Source organism: Cottoperca gobio, chromosome 12, assembly GCF_900634415.1.
Source record: "Cottoperca gobio chromosome 12, fCotGob3.1, whole genome shotgun sequence".
NCBI classification, from domain to species: domain Eukaryota; kingdom Metazoa; phylum Chordata; class Actinopteri; order Perciformes; family Bovichtidae; genus Cottoperca; species Cottoperca gobio.
In genome coordinates this window covers 5,103,374-5,125,666 of record NC_041366.1, presented here as the reverse complement: position 1 = coordinate 5,125,666, position 22,293 = coordinate 5,103,374, and the positions used below count along the sequence as shown (strand labels likewise).

Genomic DNA, 22,293 nt, shown 5'->3' with positions numbered 1-22,293 from the left:
AGAAAGTGCACTCGGCGTTGCCAAAGTAAAGCCTTTTACAAATAATATGAGACTCCTTCACTAGAGCAATTGTTTAAATATACATGTAGCTGAACGTGTCCATAGATTTTCATTATTAGTTACTGCAGCTTCAAACATGAGTTATTTGTAGACTCCTTCGCTGCCATGACACCTGACGGCAGTACTAATGAGGACTTCCATCTGACAAAGCAAAGAAACACTTAGGGATGACATGATTGTTGTTACCACATACATACATACATGAACTGTCCCAGTCACCTCAGTAATAAAGCCCTCACCATCTTCTTGCTTGTCTCCTGTTGGAGCCAGTTAGTCAGAGCTGATTTTAAAATAGCTTTTTTACATTAGAGACCAGCTCTAACACAAACCTTTTCCTTAGGAAAAATAAAGAAAAAGTAAATAAACTCCTCCACATGGAAACGGGTCTAAGTACAGGTGGACGAGCCAGGTCTCCTTTACTGCTCAACACAGCAGTCCAGCCTGGATGGTTACCTGACAGAGCGGCAAAGTCTTTGACTCCTAGAGGACTCTGTGAGCTGGATCTGAACAGACCTCTCCAGTATGGTGACATCACTTGGGTGGGGAGGGCCATATGGGAAAAGCATGGGCCTCCGTGTTAAAGACATACTTGTCTAGACTGAGCAGCTCCATGTCGTCAGAGAAGAGCAGATACAAGTACTTCAGCGTCTCACCCAGGAAGAAACTCTCCATCTTGTCCCGGGGTCCGGGGTTTTCGAGGTCACGGACGTTGTTAATGGACGTGTAGCCACCACCGGGGACCTGCGGAGGTGGAGGAGTTTGGTCAGCTGGTTTGTGGGCACAACACTCTAATGTAATTGCAGTTAAACCAATAAGCCTGTTAGGTTAGGCCAGGGTTTCTGTTATAGAAAGAACTGGTGATGAACTGGTGATGTCTGGGAAGATTTGTCCCAAACAAATGGGAGATACTCCGGTCAAATATTATCAGTGTTTATGGAATTTAAAAAAATATATTAACAGGCAGGCTTTCTCTACGACTTCACTGTACTGTAATCTCAGACTCATCGTCGTCATTGTCATTAGACCTGCTTGTTTTGGTTGGCCATGGGGATGATCTAGATGCCGCTCAAAGACTTCCTAAGTTTCATTGTGTTGATAAAGTTTTTAAAAAAAAACAGAACTTCCTTGTTCTCATCGCTTGTATTGTAAACTAGCTACGTTTCCAACAGCAACAATGATATCTCAAAATATGAATACAGAGGAGGTTAAAGACGAGGATACTTTTTACAATGATTTAACTGAGCCTGATATTCAGCCGGATTTATTCTGCAGAAGAAATGCTGCGAAGAAGGCTGAGGCCGCATTAACTAAAGCTGGTCTGTGGTCAGTTGGTTTGTACCTTAGTGTAGTTATTGAAGCTGAGCAGTATGTCCCATCCCCAGTCTCTGTACTTGGTGTCCTTAGTGAATCTGTACATGTAGAACAGACTTTCCACCGTTTCTGGTCTCAGCAGGTTGTGTCTGTCTGCAGGCTGGAAGATAAAGGACTTGTCAATAAATGTTAAATCTAGAAAAAAGGTGAACATATATGGTAAACAATCAGTGAGCATAGCGACAGGTAAGATTAAAGTTAAGAGCAGACAGATTTGAATTTCAAAGAGACAGTTGGACAGCAGGGGCATCCTTCATAGCACTTTGATGGTAAAGTGAAAAAACAAAGAAAAGAAATTAGCCAGCACAAAGAATAAGAAAAGAGAAGAAAGAAGAACAGGTTTGAAAACCTCCAGAGGCTAGATAACACAAACTATAGAGATGCTCCTGATCCGAGAGAATTCAGTTTTTGGAAGCACTACGGATTTGTCAACCAATGTTTTAAGTAAATAAAACAGAATAAATAAAAAATACAATAAATAATGAATGAGTGTATGAAAAGCCTTTCTATAAAAGTAATCCTTAAGCTGTTGAATAAAACAGTCCACAGTAACAGCCAATCAGACCGGCCCAGAGGCTCTGGAGAGACCTTTATCTATTTTATGAACTTTATTTTGACTGAGGATTGAGAATTATTTTTACTTCTCCTAATTTGTTTTACCTTATCTTTACCTGACTTGAATAAAAGCGTCTATAATCAATCGTACATGTCAATCAATATGTGCACTGAAAATCAAACACCCTAGAATATGCAACATTAGTGCAAACATATGTCAGAACACGGGGGATGTTAAAAGTGTTAATCAGTGCTTACTTCTCACTGAATTATTCATAACAAATACATTTAATATAATATGACATTTATCGCCTTAGTTTTTAATCCTAGAACTAGAATGAGCTTCTACAATGTTTCAAACTTATATTTAAGGTTAATGAAGGCAGCAGTGGAGACACGTACAATAATACTGGGTGCTTTGATAAACATAGAGCAGTTAATGAAAAAGAAATTGAGCACTGAGGTAGGATCAGAAGGTTAAGATCATAATTCCCATGATCATTTAGTCACTCAGTGAGTTCTCACTCCTTTCGGTTTGTGTAGCTTCTTTCAATTTACAGAATGTACATTCAAAAGAAAGCTTATTTTTTTACATTACAGGTCAGTTAGCAGACGCTCTTTACAGAGCGACTTACAGTGCACTAACTACAGGGACAGTCTCCCTGGAGCAGCTCAGGGTCAAGTGCCTTGCTCAGGGGCACAATGGTGGCAGCCCTGGTGTTGGACTCACAGCCTTCTGGTGTTCTGTTTGGAAGCCGTACCACTAGACCACAACGCCATCACCACCACAAAAGCATCACTATAAGACACTAAAACAAAGATTGTGCATTTGGATGCACATTCATTTAAATTTGAGTTTCCACCATTACTGGTCCCTAGTATTTGTGTCTACAACACTTTGTAAAAGTCAGTTGCCATTTCGAGCATTTTTTGAATTTTAAATTAACTTAAACTTTGAAATGAACCTTCACAAGTCACATTACATATAGGCTAGAATTAATGGTACATCGCACATGCCTAAAACACACACACACACACACACACACACACACACACACACACACACACACACACACACACACACACACACACACACACACACACACACACACACACACACACACACACACACGAAAATGAGGAAGTACATACAACAAAAGATATAACAAAGTGAAGCTATTGTTGCAAATATGGTGATTTCAAAAAGGAGAGTCAATGCCACCTTTCTGCTATTAGCCTCACCTTGACAAAAACATCATGCCCATCACTGGCCTGCAGGTTGAAGTGTACAATCTCTGGGCTCAGCCCCGTCTCCATCTGTTTGTACATCTGGTGACACGTCTCCATTAGCTGCACGGCCAGATCCATGTGGTCCCCTGGGAGGCCGTTGTGGGCCCCCAGTGCCAAGGTTCCTGGCAGGAAGCACACAAGGTGGTCCTGTAGAGATAGAGCGGTCCAATGAGGAAGGACGAGACTGATGACAGAATTGATTGAACTGACTCCACAATGGTTTGTACAGCTACTGATTCAACAAAAGGCACAAAGGCTGATTGATTGAACAAGGCGGCCATTGTCTGTGATGGGAGTTCATTGACTTTTGGCAGTGTGCAAAATACCATTTGACAATCAGGGTTCCTTGTGATGTGTGTGGTACTTCCTAAAGCAGAGTAGGTCTAAGTTGGCCACAATATATACATAATTAACAACACTACAAAATTAGATTTTGAGTTTTTCAGCAGGCCCAGATAGTTCAGATTTTTTTAATTGGGTTTGTAAAAGTCAGTGTATTACTACAGTAGATGACGGCACGCGCCCAGTTTGGAGAAGCAGACAGGAGTACCAGCATGGAAGCTAATATAAGTGTACGCTATATTTAGATTATGTTCTCCGCGTAACGCTGCTTTCAGACATGCGTCTCAAATATGTTTTGCTGCTGTTCCCGTCCACAACAGTACATTGCTCAGCTTCCGTGCTGGTACACCTGTCTGTTTCTCCAAACTGGGAGACGCCGAACGTAATCTACTGTATATACAGCCCCACTTCAAAAAATACCAACTATCCCTTTAAGGGCCTGTATATTTCGCACTGTGATTTTGGTGAGCATCCTTACCATTTTAGGGTTGAAGCGGCTATGGGACAACTCTCCAACAAAGGTCAATCTGCTGGGCCCAGTCTGTCTCACAAGGTGTTTTCTCACTCCTTCCACGGCCTGAAGGTAGTCCTCCAACAGGCTGGAAAAACATAAATATTAGTCAGTATTATATTAGACATATTATTCAGCCAGTAGTGACTTTGTTTAGGACTGTGCAACTTGACTGAAGTCAGTATCCAACTTTAAAAATAAGAATATTCTTCTGGTGTCGACATATATCCCAATATGGAAAATACATGGAAGGTTACATATAAAAGACTCAAAGTGGAACAATGCAGTGAATACCACTACAATGCACTACATCAGGCAAAACAAAAACTTCACCAATGCTTTTCTCACATTTTCAAATTCGAATCAACTTGAAACCATGAACAGAAGCTCTGACTTGCTGTAGCTGCAACGTGCAAGCCGGACAGACTAACTACTTACAGTACACTGGATGTCTCGGTACTGGCTCTGTTTTCCCTCACAATCACAGAACATTGACTCAGAAATGTAAAGTTGGAATTACTCGTCTTCCGTCTTGCCTCCCTGGATCCACTGTTTGAGCAGGTATTCATAGTAGCTGTCTGCTCTGGCACCAAGTGTGAAGACTCCTTTGTGGGTGAACTGGCCGCTGTTGGTGTTGATGAACATGGGCACCAGGCCGTCGTGTTTGCCCGGCAGCTTGTGGACCAGCTTCATTACCTCATTCACAACATTCTGGAAAGGTTAAAGAAAATCAGCTACCATAACGTCTAGACATGACATAATGAACCCAACAGCCCACACTCCACTTACTGCTGGTGTGTGGGCCAAAAAACACTGTTTTAAGCAATTTATCATTGAGAACTGTTAGCAATGTCACAATTTAATGAGACTGGGTTCATCAAAAGCGATGTCTCACAGGGCTGGCTAAGGTTATGACAGAAATTACTCAAATTAATGTCAGATTGGCCTTAAAATCATCAGAGGCAAACTCCGGTTTCTGGAATCACTCATAAACTGACAACCTGATGAATTCCAAGCGAATGCTTGCTCATGCTTGTCACTTCAATCACACAAATGTACTTAATGTCTGATTGTAACCAAACTCAAACCCTCTGTCAATTATCTATATATACATTTTTTTCACTCCATCTCAGAGAGTTGGAAGTAATGCCACATCAAAATGATTGGACACACACACACACACTCGGACACATATTAATGCGATGCCCTCCTGGTATTCTGACCTGGTACTGTGGGTCCTGGGTGAGGCGGCTCAGCTCTCTGAATTCCAGCTGAATGCTCGTGACCTCGGCTAGTGTGCTGTCTGACGTCCATCGAGGGGGGTGGGCCGTTCCCTTTCCGATGTTGACGTCTGAGAACGGGATCTTTGAGGGAGTATTGAAGGCAGGCATCAACCTGGACCCGATATCTTTCTTTAAGTGGAGAGAAGAAGCAGAATTAGAGTGGAAATACTTCTTCTGTCTTGTAAGAGTTAAAGCATTATTGACTAGACTGATGTTCTAAAAAAGCTAAACAGAAAGAAACAGGAATGCCTGTTAGGGATTGACTCACAGCTTTCTCTAGGAAGAGTTGATCTCCTGTTAGATTGTAAGTACTCAATAGGCCCCCGAGGACACGGATGGTTGTCTCAAAAAGATTCACATCCACGTTCTTGTCGAAGGAGAGCTCTTTCTCTACCCAGTCCCTTGCTTCTGCAAACTCTATGTGGAGTGAGTTAGAGTATAAGAGTGGGAAGGAGAAAGAGAGGAAGATAACAATATACGTTTGATGACATCAATTCAACATGGTGGATCAAAGAGGTTTTTCTAAGAGTTTTGCCTGGAAGGACACGATCAAGTGGTCTCGTAAAAAACACCAGAGACAGTCAAGGCCAAGCATAGGAGCAGGGTGTAGAGATCTGGTACCATAACTAACTCCACACCCCCAGATGTTTTTATTGTTTTACTCGTCTCCAGCACCAATGCAACATACTTCACACAGCGACCTAATTTGTTTTCATATGTAGTAGTACTCCCCAACACCTGTAAAAAGACTTGAAGTGTAGAATTGGCAGAGTTTATTGAGACCAAATGCAAAGCTACCTTTTAGAGATGGCACAATTATGTACACGCCACAAAGCATTCAAAGATGCAGGTGGATGGAAAAAGTCTAAATCATATCTCTATATCATATTTTGTATCAAATTGAAACATTTGAATGAATCTGAATAATACCCAGCCCCAAGGGAGAGGGGATAACTGACATACAATACCTTCTTTTAGTCCCAAAATCCACATTGTGTCCAAAGAATCAATGATCGTCAAACCCAGTCCGAACCACTCGCCAAAAGACCTGGAGATGGGCTTGAGCTCATCGTGACCCCAGGCGTAGTCCTTATAGCCTTTCCACGCATGTCTGAAGGCGTCACGCACTGCCTCCAGTCTGTCCACAGTTCCAGTTGAAACTACTAACAAAGGCCCACAAAAGGAATAAATAAGAAATGAAAGAGTAATCTTAGAAGTCTGTGTTACTTCGAGGATGCTCTCTCGACAGTGCACGCCTCATTTTCACATTATTTTCAGTCGAAGGAACATTCTGTGCCATGCCTACTGCTGCTTTGAGCACAGCGGGGTTTTATCTTGTTAGGAATGTTCAAACTTTAAAACGGCGCTGGGCTTTAAACAGCATATATGAGTAAAGCCGGACAATGATATGTTTAAGAATCTGCTTCTCAGTTGACCCGACGTGTAAGAAAAGTTTTTAACTTATTATTAAGTAAATTATCTTTGGGGTTTTTGGACTGTTGGTCAGAAAAAACAAGACATGTGAAGAAGTGACCTTGGGCTCTGGGAATTTTCTGACTAAACTATGTGGATTATTCAGAAATACAAACGACAGATTAATGGATCATTGTGGGTTGCAGACCTCGCACCTTATCTTCTCACAACCACACTCTCTGTATAAAGACCTTAGTCAGAACTCCAAAACATGTAATTCAGCACTGACCTTCCAAAGGGATAGTGTCAGCATGGTCGGCTGGGGCTGGGGGCGCCGCAGCGTCTCTCCCTTTGCTGACGGTGGAGGCTCTGTGGCCTGGTCGGCTTCGATCATTGCTCCTCTCCAGCTGAGAGACAAAAGTAAAAACCTGCATCATTTACCACTTCTTCTCTGATACAGGTCAAATGCTTGATTCAAATATTATAAGCAACATCATGTTAATATGTCATCTACTTTTCTTAACAGTTGGAAACCTTCTGTACAGTTGGTACAGACAAACAACAAACAGATCACCTGACAATCTTCTTCTCCTTGTCTTCCTCTCTTTGCTCAACTTGAACCACCTGCTGCACTTGCTTTTTCCCACCGACTGTGCCTGAAATATTTCCATCTTTCTGCAGGCTCGGTGGACCTCTCTTGTGTGGGAATGTCTTAATCTGTGAAGAAAAAAACAAATAAGAATCCAAGTGTATCGTAAACATAGGGCATTAGTATCAAGAGTCATCTTTTACACGCAGAAAACTGAGTCACAGTTGGAGCTGTCGCATAGGGGACTGTTGTACTGCAAACATACAGACCAGCAATAAGTACACAAGCAGAGAACCCCATCAACAATGATTCGTCACCAGTGATGGAATACTTCTTTAATATCTCTCCCAATCAGATACATTGAACGTTGTTATTTTAGTGCTACATCTCTCTACAAAAGCGCAATGCTCACCGACACAGGGACAACTGTACAAGTCATCGCAAAACTCACATGCAGCTCTGAATTAAAGAGAATACATCAAGTAGTGTAAGCACAGCTGTTGTTATTAGTTTGGTTTGTTTGTTTATTATCACACTTTAGTTATGTGTGATGCAAGTGACTGACTGTAAATGTGTCAATCTTGGCCGACTCAGGCATGTTTACTTTTCACTGATGTTGATTGATGTGAAATAAATAGAGAAATACAAACACAACTCTAACCTTGGTGGGAGGTTTAGCCAAAATGGGGACGTTTGGTCCTCTGGGCTCTACCACAGCATGTGCGCGGTCTGCTTCTGGATCCACAGCTGGATCCACAGCTGGATCCACAGCTGGCCCCACAGCTGGCCCCACAGCTGGCCCCACAGCTGGCCCAGCCACAGGAGGCGGAGCTTTACCTGCAGTTTGATCTAATACAGACATCACACCTGGGAGAATATCCTTCACCTCTCTGTCATTCAGCTCCAGCCACTCTTCCCTGTCAGAAAAACCTAAACACACAGAATAAACAAGAAAACAATATGTTTTTTGTTGTATGTTTAGTTAACTAAAGGTATGAGCATTTTAGTCCTCTCTTAGTCAAAGACTGAGTTTAGTTTTAGTCAATTAAAACTGTTTTAGTCATCAGATTATACTGAACATTTCAGTGTTCACTGTGTGCTGCCGGTGTAGTCCTGATATGACACGTGCAGGACAGGACAAGGAACTGCTGCATTGAAAACAGTCTATAATATTTTGTGTCCTCTTTTTTTGTCAATGAAAAAAAATATAGAGATTTGTATTTATTTTTTTAGCGTTATGCAGGAAGGCATTGTTTACCTCTCCACTCCTCTGTGATGCTGGGATAGGAGAGCAGTCCAAATATGAGCAGCAGAGCCAGCAGCAACAGGATGAGGCTTCGCTGGAGTCGAGACAGCTGCTTCCATTTCTGAAGGAAGAAACAAAAACAAAGCTTACACTGAAACATGTCCAACAGCTCTGAATTTAAATTACAAGCGTCTGTCAGAAGATTCTAACATCTTTCCCCTCTTAAAATAGCTTAAATATCTGTTTATGCTTCCTTTGAAAATAGCAGAGTAAAAAAGTGAAAAGCCTGATGGCCTTTCTGGTCTGGCTCACCCTGTATGAACTAAACATTTCTCTCCGTCCCTGACGCGTTAAGCCCAGTGACAGCTCACAAACACTGAAGGTAACCAGCTCAACCCAGCAGTGCAGAGGGAGGGACAGAGTCAGGGTCTCTCAGGAGAGAAGGCAAACAGGAAGCGTGGTCCCACTCTGTTACCCGCTCTTAATTAACATCTGTGTAATACCATGAAACTATTGAGCCATCGTCTGTGAGCTGAACACACAACAGACTTTATCTCATGGGACGTATTACTTTGCTAAAGCTCATTCAACAGAACAGCATCAACACATTCTGTTCAGTCTAATGGTGTATTTTGAAATATATATATATAAATAAATAAAGGTGATACTGCACAAGAAGAAACAATTATTTATTTTCTGCACTGGGCTGGAGGCAGGGGAGCTCGCTTGGCAGGTTGGCTGTTGAAACAATCACTCGCACAACAATGAGAGCTTCCACCCGACCTGCATGTCTTTAGAAATGTTAAAGAATGTGGATTGGGGTAAAGCAAGTGGAGAGGACACAAACACTGAGCCAACAAGCCACTCTCCGGAACATGATTTGCAGAGAATGATTTTCTCAGGAACCATAAACCGTGATCAAATTTGACGACCCGCAAGTACAGGGGAGTGTTGAGCCAGATCAACGTCTCTGCTATAAAAGGGGTTTTATAGAGGATCTGTCTGTTGATATACTGCTGAAACACAATGTTACACATCAGTCGATGAGAGCGCTGCTTTGCCTTTTCATTTCAGAGGACTACATGAATTCCTTTTATGAGAGCCGACTGTGCCGTTTAGCTGATTGGTGATTAAAGAAATATTTTTGCTTATGATCTGCCAAATTAAAATATTATTTTTAATATTACTTAGTCTTTTATATCAGTTTAAGGATTACAACTTGTTGCAAAAATGGATTCCAAATATTGGGGAAATAAAAGGAGGGCACTAATTTGACTATTATGTGTATAAATAAAGGTGTATAAAGGTGGTCCAACTTTAAATAAAGCAGATTTGTTGGGGGGAAAAATAAAATAAAAACTGAAGGAAACACTAACTGGCAGCACACACCATACAGCAAAACACATGCACCCATTGTTTTCAGTCTTGGTGTGCATCAGGTTACACCACTGTCATATTTCTCAGCTTCAACGCATTTCAACTGTGTGTGCTGATCCGATACTCAGTATCTGTAAAGGTCCGATACTCTACCGCCATAATCACTGGATCAGAAGAAGAAAGTAGCCTATAATCTGATACAGTCCTTTAGCCTAAACTAATCTGTCAACAACTGTCATTGACGTATAGGCTACATTTAGTGTTGAGTTATATATATATATATATTTTATACTGAATTATAATTAATTTGTTATTCTAGATACTTAGATTAAACTTTTGAACAAAGTAGCACTTTAAATTTCATTTTGAATGTTTGAAGGGTGCTGACCATTTTAAAATGCTTCTAAAGGTTCTGTGTGAAAGGTTTTGAAAAAAGAAGAAGTAGCAACACCGTCTCTCTACAACATGAGGAATTCACAACAGCATACTTAACCCTGAGCTGCTCCAGGGAGACTGTCCCTGCAGTTAGTTCACTGTAGGTGGCTCTGGATAAGAGCGTCTGCTGAATGACCTGTAATGTAATGTAATATGCATTTCTTCCTTTAGGGGAGTAGACCATTTGTTTCACAGTTTGAGCATGATGTTCTGTAGATGGCTAGGTTAGAAAAAGCTCATCCCTACAAATGTATTATTAACAGCTTAGTTGTTTTCTTTAGTATCGGACATATAAACTGTACCGAGCCATCCCTCAGTAACCAGAGGGGCCCGTCCTGGCCACTGTTCCCTGTCTGTATAGTGCATTGGGTGTGTGCTACGGGTCTCAGTTGACGTCAAGGACGGTAAATAACATGTGTATGTTGCACTTAACAGTAAAAGCTGTGAACATACTGAGCAAAGAAATCTCTCATTGCTTGGTGAAAAAATACAATTCTAATCTTTGCACTTTAAGCATTTCCATTCAAGGCCATTCAACTGATTATCTGTGTAACACAAAAGTAAACAGTAAGTAGGTAACCAGCGAACAACTGAGGTAGTCTCATTATGAACCAGATTATAAAACCGAGAATGAAAGAGGAAACTTGTGAAGAAAGCCCCCCCCCCCCCAAACACAAGTATGAGAGAGGAATGAGAAGTGCAACACAATGAAAACCTGTAAAACCTGTAAAACCTCAGTATCCAAACCAACAAAGGAGACGAGCGAGGCTCATAGTGAGAGGGCATGAAGAGGAATGAGACGTGTAAGAAATTTGAAAGTAAAGAAAACCGGATTAAAGAAAATATGCGGGAGAGAGTCGGTGAGATAAGCAGAATTTGTATCATCTCACTGTAGTGATCAGAGACATGTGCTCAGGGGAGGCTTTTATCTGAAGAGATTGAAAGTTCATGCTGCTCCACAACAATGGAGGCATATGAAAGGAAGACTGAAAACCTACGAATTGATTTGTCTCAGAAAAGATACATTTCATAAAGACAGACATGCTCCATCTCAGTGAAGTGATCAGAAGATAAAAAGCAGTTGGACGCTTACAGCTGAAGCCTTTTTGCAGAGCCCACGATCAGTCAGAACTGAGTAACATCCACATATATAAATGGTAAATGGATATATAGTGCTTTTCCAATCTTTGCGATCACTCAAAGCGCTTTACAACACATGTTAGCATTCACCCAGTCACACACATTCCTACAGAGTCAGTGGCTACCATACAAGGTGCACATCAGCTCATCAGTAGGGATAACCATACACACACACACAGACACACAGACACACAGAACACACACACACACACACGCACGCACGCACGCACGCCGTGCCTTGGGGTTCAGTATCTTGCCCAAGGACACTTTGACTTATGCAGGGGATCGAACCGCCGACCCTCCCAGGGTCTGGACGACCACTCTACCTCCTGAGCCACAGCCGCCCCCGGAGATTTTTCTATATCATTAAAACCAAGTGCAGTGACGCCTTTAATATCTCTGGTTGTATTGCATTGGGCCATTATGGATATTACTAAAAATCAATGAGCAGGACTGCTTTATCATGGCACTATTTGATTTACAAGATCGCGATATCAATAAGAAGTACCTTCATTTATCAGAAAATGTACTGCATTACAATATAAAAGATAGATGACAGACAAAAGGGAAACGTCTGTGCTCCTTTTCTATTCATTACTTATTAATTAATTCTACAGGTCTCTGAAGTGTACTGCAGGGATGATCACCTTCATTTAATAGGTGTTCACTCATTTGGTGTTCTGATGATGGTGGTGAAGAGTGTTATCTAACAGGAGGCTCTAAAATCTCCCATAGGCTTTCAGTTGGGTTAAGATCTGGTGACTGTGCATGTCATAGCACATGATTCACATCATTTTCATACACATCAAACCATGCAGTGAACCTGTACGGAAGCATCTGAGTTTGTTATGTTTTTCCACATATTTATTGAGGTTTTTTTCTTTAATTTGTCACCAAAATGTACTGTACACAAGATGTTATTCATATCTTCCACCACAGCCATCAACCATAACTCTGTGCTATGGCAGTGATGTGTATGGACCTATAGATGGGTGTAAGACAATATCACTATCGATTTTGCCCTCTCAAATGTGCTCTGATGTTGGATGTTACAGGGTCTAAGATACATTTTTACTCAGATTTTATGTATATAGTGGTGTATTCTTTAGACTATGACAGTTTTCCTAAAAATCATAACCTCTTCTTCATGAAACATTTTGTATTGCCACATTCTTGCCAATACACAGCCTTAGATCTACAGAGGTGTGTGCACTTCTGTGAACAACGACAAACTGTGACAGCAGCCTGGTGTGAATTTTCTCAAACATGAGTTGGGCACAAGCTCATTATCTTCCATCAAATAGGTAGTAAAACTCTGTGTAGAGCCAAGATCTGCACACTGCATTACAGGTAAACTCACCCTCCAGCAGGACTGTCTCCGGTGTTTGGCGTTGTTGTAGTTGTGATTGTGCGGATCACTGAGTGTCAGAGAGATGAAGTCCTTTCTGGCAGGCGGATACATCCTCTGATCGGGGAAAACAGGCGTAGCTCATAGAAGCTGCATTCAGAGAAGTAAAAAGAAAATTATATATATATATATATATATATATATATATATATATATATATATATATATATATATATATGTGTGTGTGTGTGTGTGTATGTATGCATGTATGTATGTATGTATGTATGTATGTATGTATGTATATATATATATATATATATATATATATATATATATATATATATATATATATATATATATATATATATATAATGTGAAAGTAGGGTCCATCTCATCATTGTGCTGAAAGGATTGATTGACAGACAATTACCGGATAACTATCTTTATGATCAATCATTCATATCATAAAAATGCCACATATTAAATTGTTCAATTTTCTCAAATGTGAGTAGTTTGCAACTTTTGTCTGCTTTATAACACTGTACATGTAATAACTTAGAGGTTTTGGATTGTGGTGGTTTTGGAGGCATGGGCTAGTAAAACGCCACAATTCAGTAATCCTGATTTATACTGCATGTCTTGAAATACGTTTGGAGTCCATACATGAATGTAAGGTGCAAAGACTCAGTGATCTTTTCTTTTTTTTTTACTTAAACTAACAGGTCAAATGAAACGACATAATGGTATCTACATTTGGCTGAAAATGTAAGTATCAAACTAGAAATGTGACTGACTTGCATTTGCAATGTACAGCATATAACAATCACAAATAACAGTTTGTGTTTGTGTTGTTATCACATATACATCTAATACCATCTTAAACACTTCAACACAGGCTGACTGTTGATTATGCATTTGGCTTTTATTAATGTAATATACACGTTTATAAATACTTATGTTGTGTCATGTATTACAGTTATGCATTGCAAATTCTCTATTTTTAATATATAAATATATGACACGGCTTTCATCACACTGTTCATCACCATCCTCTTCAGCACCATGGACAGCTGACGTCACGTACATTTGCTCTGGAGTGTTGTTTTGAGAAACTGGTATAACAATTTACAAGCACTTAAAAAACACTCTTACCGTGTAGCTAATATCGACTGCCACGGCTTGATCACAGATTACAAGTAGTAACAGCTTCAAAAGCAAAGGCGAATACAATATAGGAATATAGCTTGCAGCTAGTTACTTCATCAAAATTACAGTGACGTTGAAATAGAAATATTTTAAGAATTCACTCAAAAATGCAAGTAAGTACCTAACGTTATAGAAAATAACTAACAAACTAATTACCAAACTAATAGCTGCATTAGACAATTACAGCAACGGGCTATTTCAGCTCAGTCGGCTAATGCATTTCCTAATTGTAGTTCCACCCTCCGCACATGACTGACATGCTGTTTAAACACGGACACAATGACACAACACAGAGTCCCATGTTCGCTGCCTCCCCCTCACCTTTGAGCCTGCTTGGTTGCCTCACAGCGACGTTATTCTCTGAAAGCTTGACAGCTGTTAGCTACCTACGAGAGGCTAGCTTGCTTCTTCGGTTTGTTTCTGAAAGAAACGTGACGCTGTTCGGCAGTCAGGAAAACCAACATGTAGCACAGCAGTCCGTCCGACTGTCACACACGACGAGAGGCTGCTGCATGAAATGTCAAACAAGTGCAACTGAGGGAAACATGGCTAAAGTTAGCAAGTGAACAACTAGAGGCAGATGCGGAAATGTGAAGAACTGGCGAGAAGTGATGCAGCGCGTCACGTGACGTGTGTATGTGCTGTGACGGTTTGAGCGTTAACCCTTAACAAGCCTTCAACACACAGTTATTATTGACACAACTTTGGCCTTTTTTGGTATTGCAGTTAATTTTATTTAATTCCACCTGTTCGCAGTTAGAAAACAGATGGAAAATTCCTTTAAAAAAGTCCTTTTAGTAAAATACTAAAAATGTATACTCAATTTAAACCCATGTAAATATTGACATTTAGAAACGATTCTCTTTAGAGTTCAAATTTATTTTTGCCTGCAGACACATTTTACATTTGTGCATGTTCAACTGAATAACAATAATCTGGGTTACACTAGTAATTAACTGGAATATATCTATTGAAAATTCATCACTTGAACAGTCTGCATCTTTTATACAATTAGGGACCAAATTACAAAATATTTTCAAAGTAACGTGTACATGTTTATCTTTTCCATAAACTCTGTGTAAAGCACATGCATGGTCACATTAACCTGTTGAGGGACCCAGAGAAAAGGTTTAATGCTGGGCCTATATTGATCACCCCACGTGCTGCCCTCTGTACATGTTGATAAGCCTGCTGCCCACAAGTTCCCATAAAAAACCGGCACAATTATCTTTATCTAGATTTAAAAAAATATTAATTAAGCATTAAAGATGAATATCTTACTATGTAATTGACCGCTGATACAAATGTCATTGGTACATTGCTGACAGGCTCTGCCGACCGTGAACCGGCCTCATATTTTCCCAAATAAGAGAAGAAGAAGATTTTGGGGCTTTTTACAACTTTCACGTGTTGTTCCTTCACTCAGGCTGTGATATGAACTCTCAGATTTATCCACGTGCATACCGAATTTAACAATAATAACAACACAACTATGCAGTCAGTGGTAGATGATAGCCTTATTTCTTGGAAGTTGAATGTTTGTTCCACGAAAATCTAATATTGTCTGTCCGTAATGATCGGCCATCTGTGTAACGACAACAACAGGTCTGTACCACTAATGATGCAAGAACAGCTGCTTTCATTACTTCTATTTATATATAGATAGGCTATATTAATAAGTGTGTGGATAATGGTGAATAAGATGAACAATTTGTCTCTGCTGTAAACACTGTGAGTTACATCTGAGCAACCAAACTATATAATCCAGCTCTGACTGAGGCTGCAGTCAGATCTGGAGATTCATATTTAGATATGGAGTTGATCTCTGATTGTATAACCTTCAGATCACAGAGATGAGATGTGACTGTAAGAACATGTGTACAAAATGGACGTGGAGGATTCCATGGTTGCTATGGTTTTCTCCAGGTGCATCATTTATATACGATCATTATTTCAAAAATATACAAAATCTGAAAACGGTCAAGAAAAGTTTTTTCTCAACTTTCACTCGACGGTTTCTTCAAAATTATCGCTTCTACTGAGGACTTTTTACATCCGGACAAGAAGTAAAGACTCACAGAGACAAACGAAAGAGACGCAACAAACTTCCATCATGGAAAATGTGAGATTTGATCACTTTGAAAGTCTGCAGTGTATTCTATGTGTTTCCCGTCGAATCGTCAAACTATTCATTAAAAACAACGTACAATTATGTTTTAATAATATTCCCTTTATACATATAATAACATAATGTATATCACTGATCTCCCAGCTGGAATACATTGATATTACGCATTTTAATTAAGCTAATTAAAATTGGCCTATGGCAGGGAAGCACTTTGGCTTTGTACATAAGCCTACAGTAATTCCCAGTAGATATGTGACATTATTCTTTCATACAATATAATAATATATATAATATGGGCGACACATATATCACTAAGTTATTACTGACATGAGGGCGGGTGGGTGTCTCTTGCTTTGTTGCCTGTCCTGTCTTGAGGAAGCTAGAAATCTAGCAATAACAACTTTGCTTTTCAACAAAATGTCTGCTTTGAAAACGTTGAATTGTACTTGTGAAGCCTCATTCTAACGTGTGTGTTGTTGCAGTGTGATGTGCCCGTCCATCTGCGGTACAAGCAGACAGGAAGGAGAATCTCTGCACGCCAGGCAGAGGGTGAAAGGAGACCTGCAGCCTGCAGACAGTGTCCCTGCTGCAGGGACGACCAGGTGAGACATTTGATTCTCATGTTTGTTCTTTCAAATTGTTAAAAGTATGTTGTTAAGTAAGAAGTTTACTTGAGCCTGACATCCTCTGTGTGTTGCTGACCTTCTCCAGGTGCCCGTTTTAAAGCGAAAGCGCCAGCGCTCTCCTGCTTCTGCAGACCTTCCCCAGGGAAGGAAGCGGACCTCCGTGTCTCGTCTTTCCAAACCTGCCTTCCAGACCCCCACTGCTTCTCTGCACCTTGACAAACCTGTAAAGATACAGAACCGCTCTGTGGAGGAGTACCAGCAGCTCTACCATGAAGCTGTGGATCACATGCTGAGGTATGTTGTGTCAACAATCTATCAGATAATTAACACATTTTCCAATCACTGAGAAATCTGTCGCAAAATGTTTCATTCATCGTTCTGATTTAATTTCTGTGTCTTCCGCTCCTCACAGGTTCAAGAGTGGTCGTCTGCGTCCGTACAGTTTAGCTCTGGGACGGCGAATCAAGCAGAAGCTGTGGGAGAGACTGGACCGTCCCACGTCCACACAATCAGTAAATGAAGACGGACTGGTGCTGGTGGACGTTTCCTACGGGGTTGCTGTCTTTCCTCCGCTTTATGATGTCGATGTTTCAGGAGAGCCAACCCCGCCTGTCAGCAACCTGTAGGCATAGCCTCCACCTGCAGATTCCTGCAAACAGTTTCAGCCAAACCTCCACCTACAGCCTCTGTCAGCAACCTGCAGCCACTGCCTCCACCTGCAGATTCTGGCAGACAGCTGAGACAAAACCTTCACCTACAGCCTCTGTCAGCAACCTGCAACCACTGCCTCCACCTGCAGGTTCTGGCAGACAGTGTCCATTCCGAAACCTCCACCTACAGCCTCTCCTGGCAACCTGCACCGCCAGCTTCTATCCTCTTGCCATGTGGAGACCTCAGTGACACAGCAAGGATCGGAGATACATACACAACTATGATCTTACAGTTTACACATTTATAGCATGTCTGGGAAGATAGTTTAAAGCTGCCTTTCTGTTTATGTTCTGTTTACTTCTTCTTCTTCTTCTTCTTCTTCTTCTTCTTCTTCTTCTTCTTCTTCTTCTTCTTCTCCAGACGGTGTTGGACTTCACAGATTTCAAGATCTACCAGAAGATGATCGAGGGCCGTCAGGACACTTTCCTTCTACATGAGTGTGTACCAGAGATGCTTCCTCCTCCTCCTCCCCATCCTGCACGTTCACCACCAACTCCTGCTCCTCTCCCAAACTGAGAGTGACCCTCCCTATCTCAGTTCCACCAGCAGTTTCTCACCAAGCAGAGTAATCGGAGGTTTGAAGAATGCAGAGACGCTCCACCTGAGACTTCAGTGAAATACTTTTCCTAGCCATGCTCCCTAAAAAAGACAACCCGTTTGCACTTTTACTGTTTACCTCTGATCCTTTGCACTGTTGAATAAAGTTCCTCATTATCTGCAGTCATCACTTCAGTCATTTGTGTCCACAAGAATTAGCATAAAACAGATTTTTGGGATTCAAATAAATGAGTGTAACTTTGAATGCTGTTGTCTCATCACATGTTTCTAATTGTTTTATCTTTTCTATTTGAGTTGGCCAGCAGAGAACTTTAGCAACTACTTAGTCTCTGATAAGTCACCCCGAATGAATGGTTTATACTGCATCAATAATTATAACACAGTCCACCTGATATATACATGTATATGTATATATATATATATATATATATATATATATATATATATATATATATATGTGTATATATATACATAAATAAATACATATATATATACATGTGTATATATATATATACATAAATATATACATACTTAAACATATACATACATATATATGTACATATATACTTATATATATTTATATATGTACATATATACTTATATATATGTATATATATATACTTATATACATATAAATATACGTATATATATACATATACATATATATATATATATATATATATATATATACACGTATACATATATATATATAAACATATACGTATATATATATATATATAATCAATTTTTAGGGCACAATTGGCCCCCCTCCCCAATCATTTCGCCCCTCCCCATGACCCTCCCATGTATAGGGCCGTCTTGGCTCATTTGACCACCGCTCGCACCGGCTTATTAGGCCCCCTGGGGTTTTATTGGCCGCCGGCGATCGGGCAATTGCGGTCGCCAAGACTCATGTGGCCTGCCCTGGTGTGTGGTGTCTGGCCGCCCTTGTGCTTAGTGCTAGCTGCTAGTGCTGCTACCTGTTAGCGCCGCTCCTAGCCTAGCTGTTGCTGTTGCTGCCTTGCCTTGTTAAAATCGGCCGTTGCGCGTTGCTCATTGGACAGTTAAAACTGAACACGATAGTCCATTGGTCAGTTACAACTGAACACGTTCGCCCAATCAAAGAAGCATGCCACCAATCGAACCCTGGAGAATCAACAGTTTTGTGTTTCCTCTTTGCCAATAAATGTATGAAATAGTCATCTACAGAAAGTAATAAAGTGTCAAATCTATTTGAACTGATAGCAAAGGAGTTTCCCTTCATATAGATGTCAAATAAACCGTATTAATTTTCTGTATTTTGATTGGGAAGCCTTTAAACCTCCCCAACTACTGCCTGTGAGGCACTGATCTGTGACTTTTCCCTGTATATATCGCTGCTAAATGCTTTAAAATACTTTATAATCCCACTAAAGTTAGTTTTTAAATGTACTATCTAGGGTCCAAGAAATCTGCCCTGAGGCCTTCAGAATCAACAGTGCGGGCGCCTGTTGCTTAAAGTGAACAGAGACAAAACTGTGGCGTTAACCAATCAGATTTCGAGTTGGGGACACCGGGGCCAGCTAGCAGGCGTACGATAACGTCAGCACGTGCACGTCTTTTGATTGGATATGCACTATTGAGAGGCAAAGCTATGCAGAGCTAGCAAACTTTGAACGAACTAATTTGTGTAGATTTCTACAAGCTGTTTTTTTTCCACCCACAATGGCTGAAGGAGGAGAAGAGATCGATTTGGTCGCAGATATAATTACAACGCCATTTTCAAGACAAATTTTTCAAGAAAAGCTAGACATCGTGAGAAGAGAACGGCCTTGGCCGAGTTTGTCCGCCACTTTCAAATCACTAACTACGAGTGGTACCCCCGGCTCACAGCCTCCGAGAGGCACTGCACATTGTACTGCTGCTATTTACAACTAAATGTTTCGTAAATATTAATATAACTCTGTTGTTAGGGTGATGCAACGCCCGGTTACACTGCGTTTCTGTCTAAATGTATAGTTTCTAGAGCCATGGCGTCATAATGATGGTATTAAGAGGGGGAATAATTCAGGTAGGACTGTGTAGGACATCACTGAAGGACTAGGTGTGAAATGCGGCTTTTGGGGCTTTTTACAACTTTCACGTGTTATTCCTTCACTCAGGCTGTGATATGAACTCTCAGATTTATCCACGTGCATACCGAATTTAACAATATTAACAACCCAAATATGCAGTCAGTGGTAGATGATAGCCTTATTTATTTTAAGGAAGTTCCACGTAACTCTAATATTTCGCTTTTTCCGCCGTATGCGATGCTAACATCTGAATGGCACACTTTCAGCACGAGTTTGCCCGACTCTGCTTTTAATAAATAAGGGAAGGTCTCCTCTCATTTGGTACTTGCATAAAGTTTTAACTTGTTTGGCAGGTACAACTCCGTCTCCATCTATCTCCCGTTCACCGTGACTCTCATCCATATGTTTTCGTCTTCTTCTTTTCAGCTAAAGTTAAACATAATACTGCCACCTGCTCTACCAGAGGCCACTTTACCCTTTTTCACTTTTTAAAATTAGGCCTATTTTTATTTTTGAAAGGTTAAAAATATGGGATGATTACGGGACAATATCTAAACGCGAGGATATCTGGTTAGAAGGAAACATATAGATTAATCCCGAGAAAAACGGGAGGGTTGACAGGTATTGACACAACTTTGGCCTTTTTTGGTATTGCAGTTAATTTTATTTAATTCCACCTGTTCGCAGTTAGAAAACAGATGGAAAATTCCTTTAAAAAAGTCCTTATAAAATACTAAAATGTATACTCAATTTAAACCCATGTAAATATTGACATTTAGAAACGATTCTCTTTAGAGTTCAAATTTATTTTTGCCTGCAGACACATTTTACATTTGTGCATGTTCAACTGAATAACAATAATCTGGGTTACACTAGCAATTAACTGGAATATATCTATTGAAAATTCATCACTTGAACAGTCTGCATCTTTTATACAATTAGGGACCAAATTACAAAATATTTTCAAAGTAACGTTAACATTACCTTCCTAAGAACTACAATTATATATAGTTAGCCTTGATATTAGTTGCTTTCTAGTAAATTATACAAATATACGATGATCTTAATTGTTTTCAGATGAAAGAAAAGTTTGTTTTTCTTTCATCTGTGAAAACAGGTGAAAAGAATAAGTGTTTGTGTTTTGTTACATTAATGTAATACCATTTGTAAAGATATGGTACACATATCCGATCCGACGTATCCTGCTGACTTTGGTGATCACCTGACCTTCCCTCTAGCTCCACCACAAGGTTGATTTCTTTTCTTAATTATAACATTCTCACCAACTATTGGATGGATTGCTGTGAAATTTGGAATTTTACAGGTGACCTGCTTATGACGAACCACCACTAAACCCTCTCCTCTCTGCGCTCTGCTGTTCTGATCTCATTCTAATTTATCAGTAACAGATGGAAAGGTCTAACAAATGTGTTTTGGTGAGAAATACTGAATGTGAACATCATTTATTTGCTTTCAGGAAAACCGATGATCTTTAAGATCATTTTAATGTCTTAACTGTCTAATTATTATTCTGTAAATCTGTTTACGGTATATCATAATGAGGCTTGGAGCTGCTTGCTGGGCCTCTAACTATGTTATATGGCTCAGTATACAGAAGGCATTCACTACCAAAACAGCCAGGAATGAAAGATTGACCAAGACAAATCATACGACCATGGTAGATCTGTTCACTCCTGACCTCTTGTGGCTGAAATTAATCTAAGACTGTATCAAATACAAATTACAATTTGGTAAAACATGGGGAAATTATCTGATGGTCATTACAATATCATGCAGCGTGGAAGAACCAGTTGGTAATGACTAACAGATGTCTAACCCTCTCTAACTCTAACCCTATCCAAATATCTGCTTCCTGCTGTTCACACACTAGTTAAACAATCGAACGCTGGCCTGTAGTTTCTGACAATTAGTGTCAAGCTCAAGAAAAATAATAGAATTTAGTAAGTGAATGGAACATTTTTCTTCTTTTAAAGTCATTTAAAAAATACTTCTTTAATTTTCTTGTTTTTTAAAACGTAGCGTGAAAAGG

At 40.1% G+C, this 22,293-nt stretch overlaps 2 protein-coding genes across 2 annotated transcripts; one reads left to right on the top strand and one right to left on the bottom strand.

Annotated features, from left to right (window-relative positions):
- Positions 1-452: 452 nt before the first annotated feature.
- On the bottom strand, positions 453-14,819 carry man1b1a (mannosidase, alpha, class 1B, member 1a). The gene is given in 15 exon segments (XM_029444621.1): positions 453-801; positions 1,400-1,531; positions 3,229-3,423; positions 4,097-4,217; positions 4,650-4,840; positions 5,353-5,541; positions 5,681-5,829; positions 6,381-6,572; positions 7,115-7,174; positions 7,177-7,232; positions 7,400-7,542; positions 8,076-8,344; positions 8,673-8,781; positions 12,973-13,110; positions 14,488-14,819. Coding segments are annotated over 14 exon segments (2,118 nt in total). The 5' UTR covers positions 13,075-13,110; positions 14,488-14,819; the 3' UTR covers positions 453-591.
- An 872-nt stretch (positions 14,820-15,691) lies between these two features.
- LOC115016967 (uncharacterized) lies at positions 15,692-17,842 on the top strand. Its single transcript, XM_029445121.1, has 4 exons — positions 15,692-16,288; positions 16,777-16,896; positions 17,006-17,214; positions 17,333-17,842. Exons 1-4 carry the CDS (start codon positions 16,052-16,054, stop codon positions 17,544-17,546), a joined length of 780 nt encoding a protein of 259 aa, XP_029300981.1. The 5' UTR covers positions 15,692-16,051; the 3' UTR covers positions 17,547-17,842.
- The last annotated feature ends 4,451 nt before the right edge of the window (positions 17,843-22,293 follow it).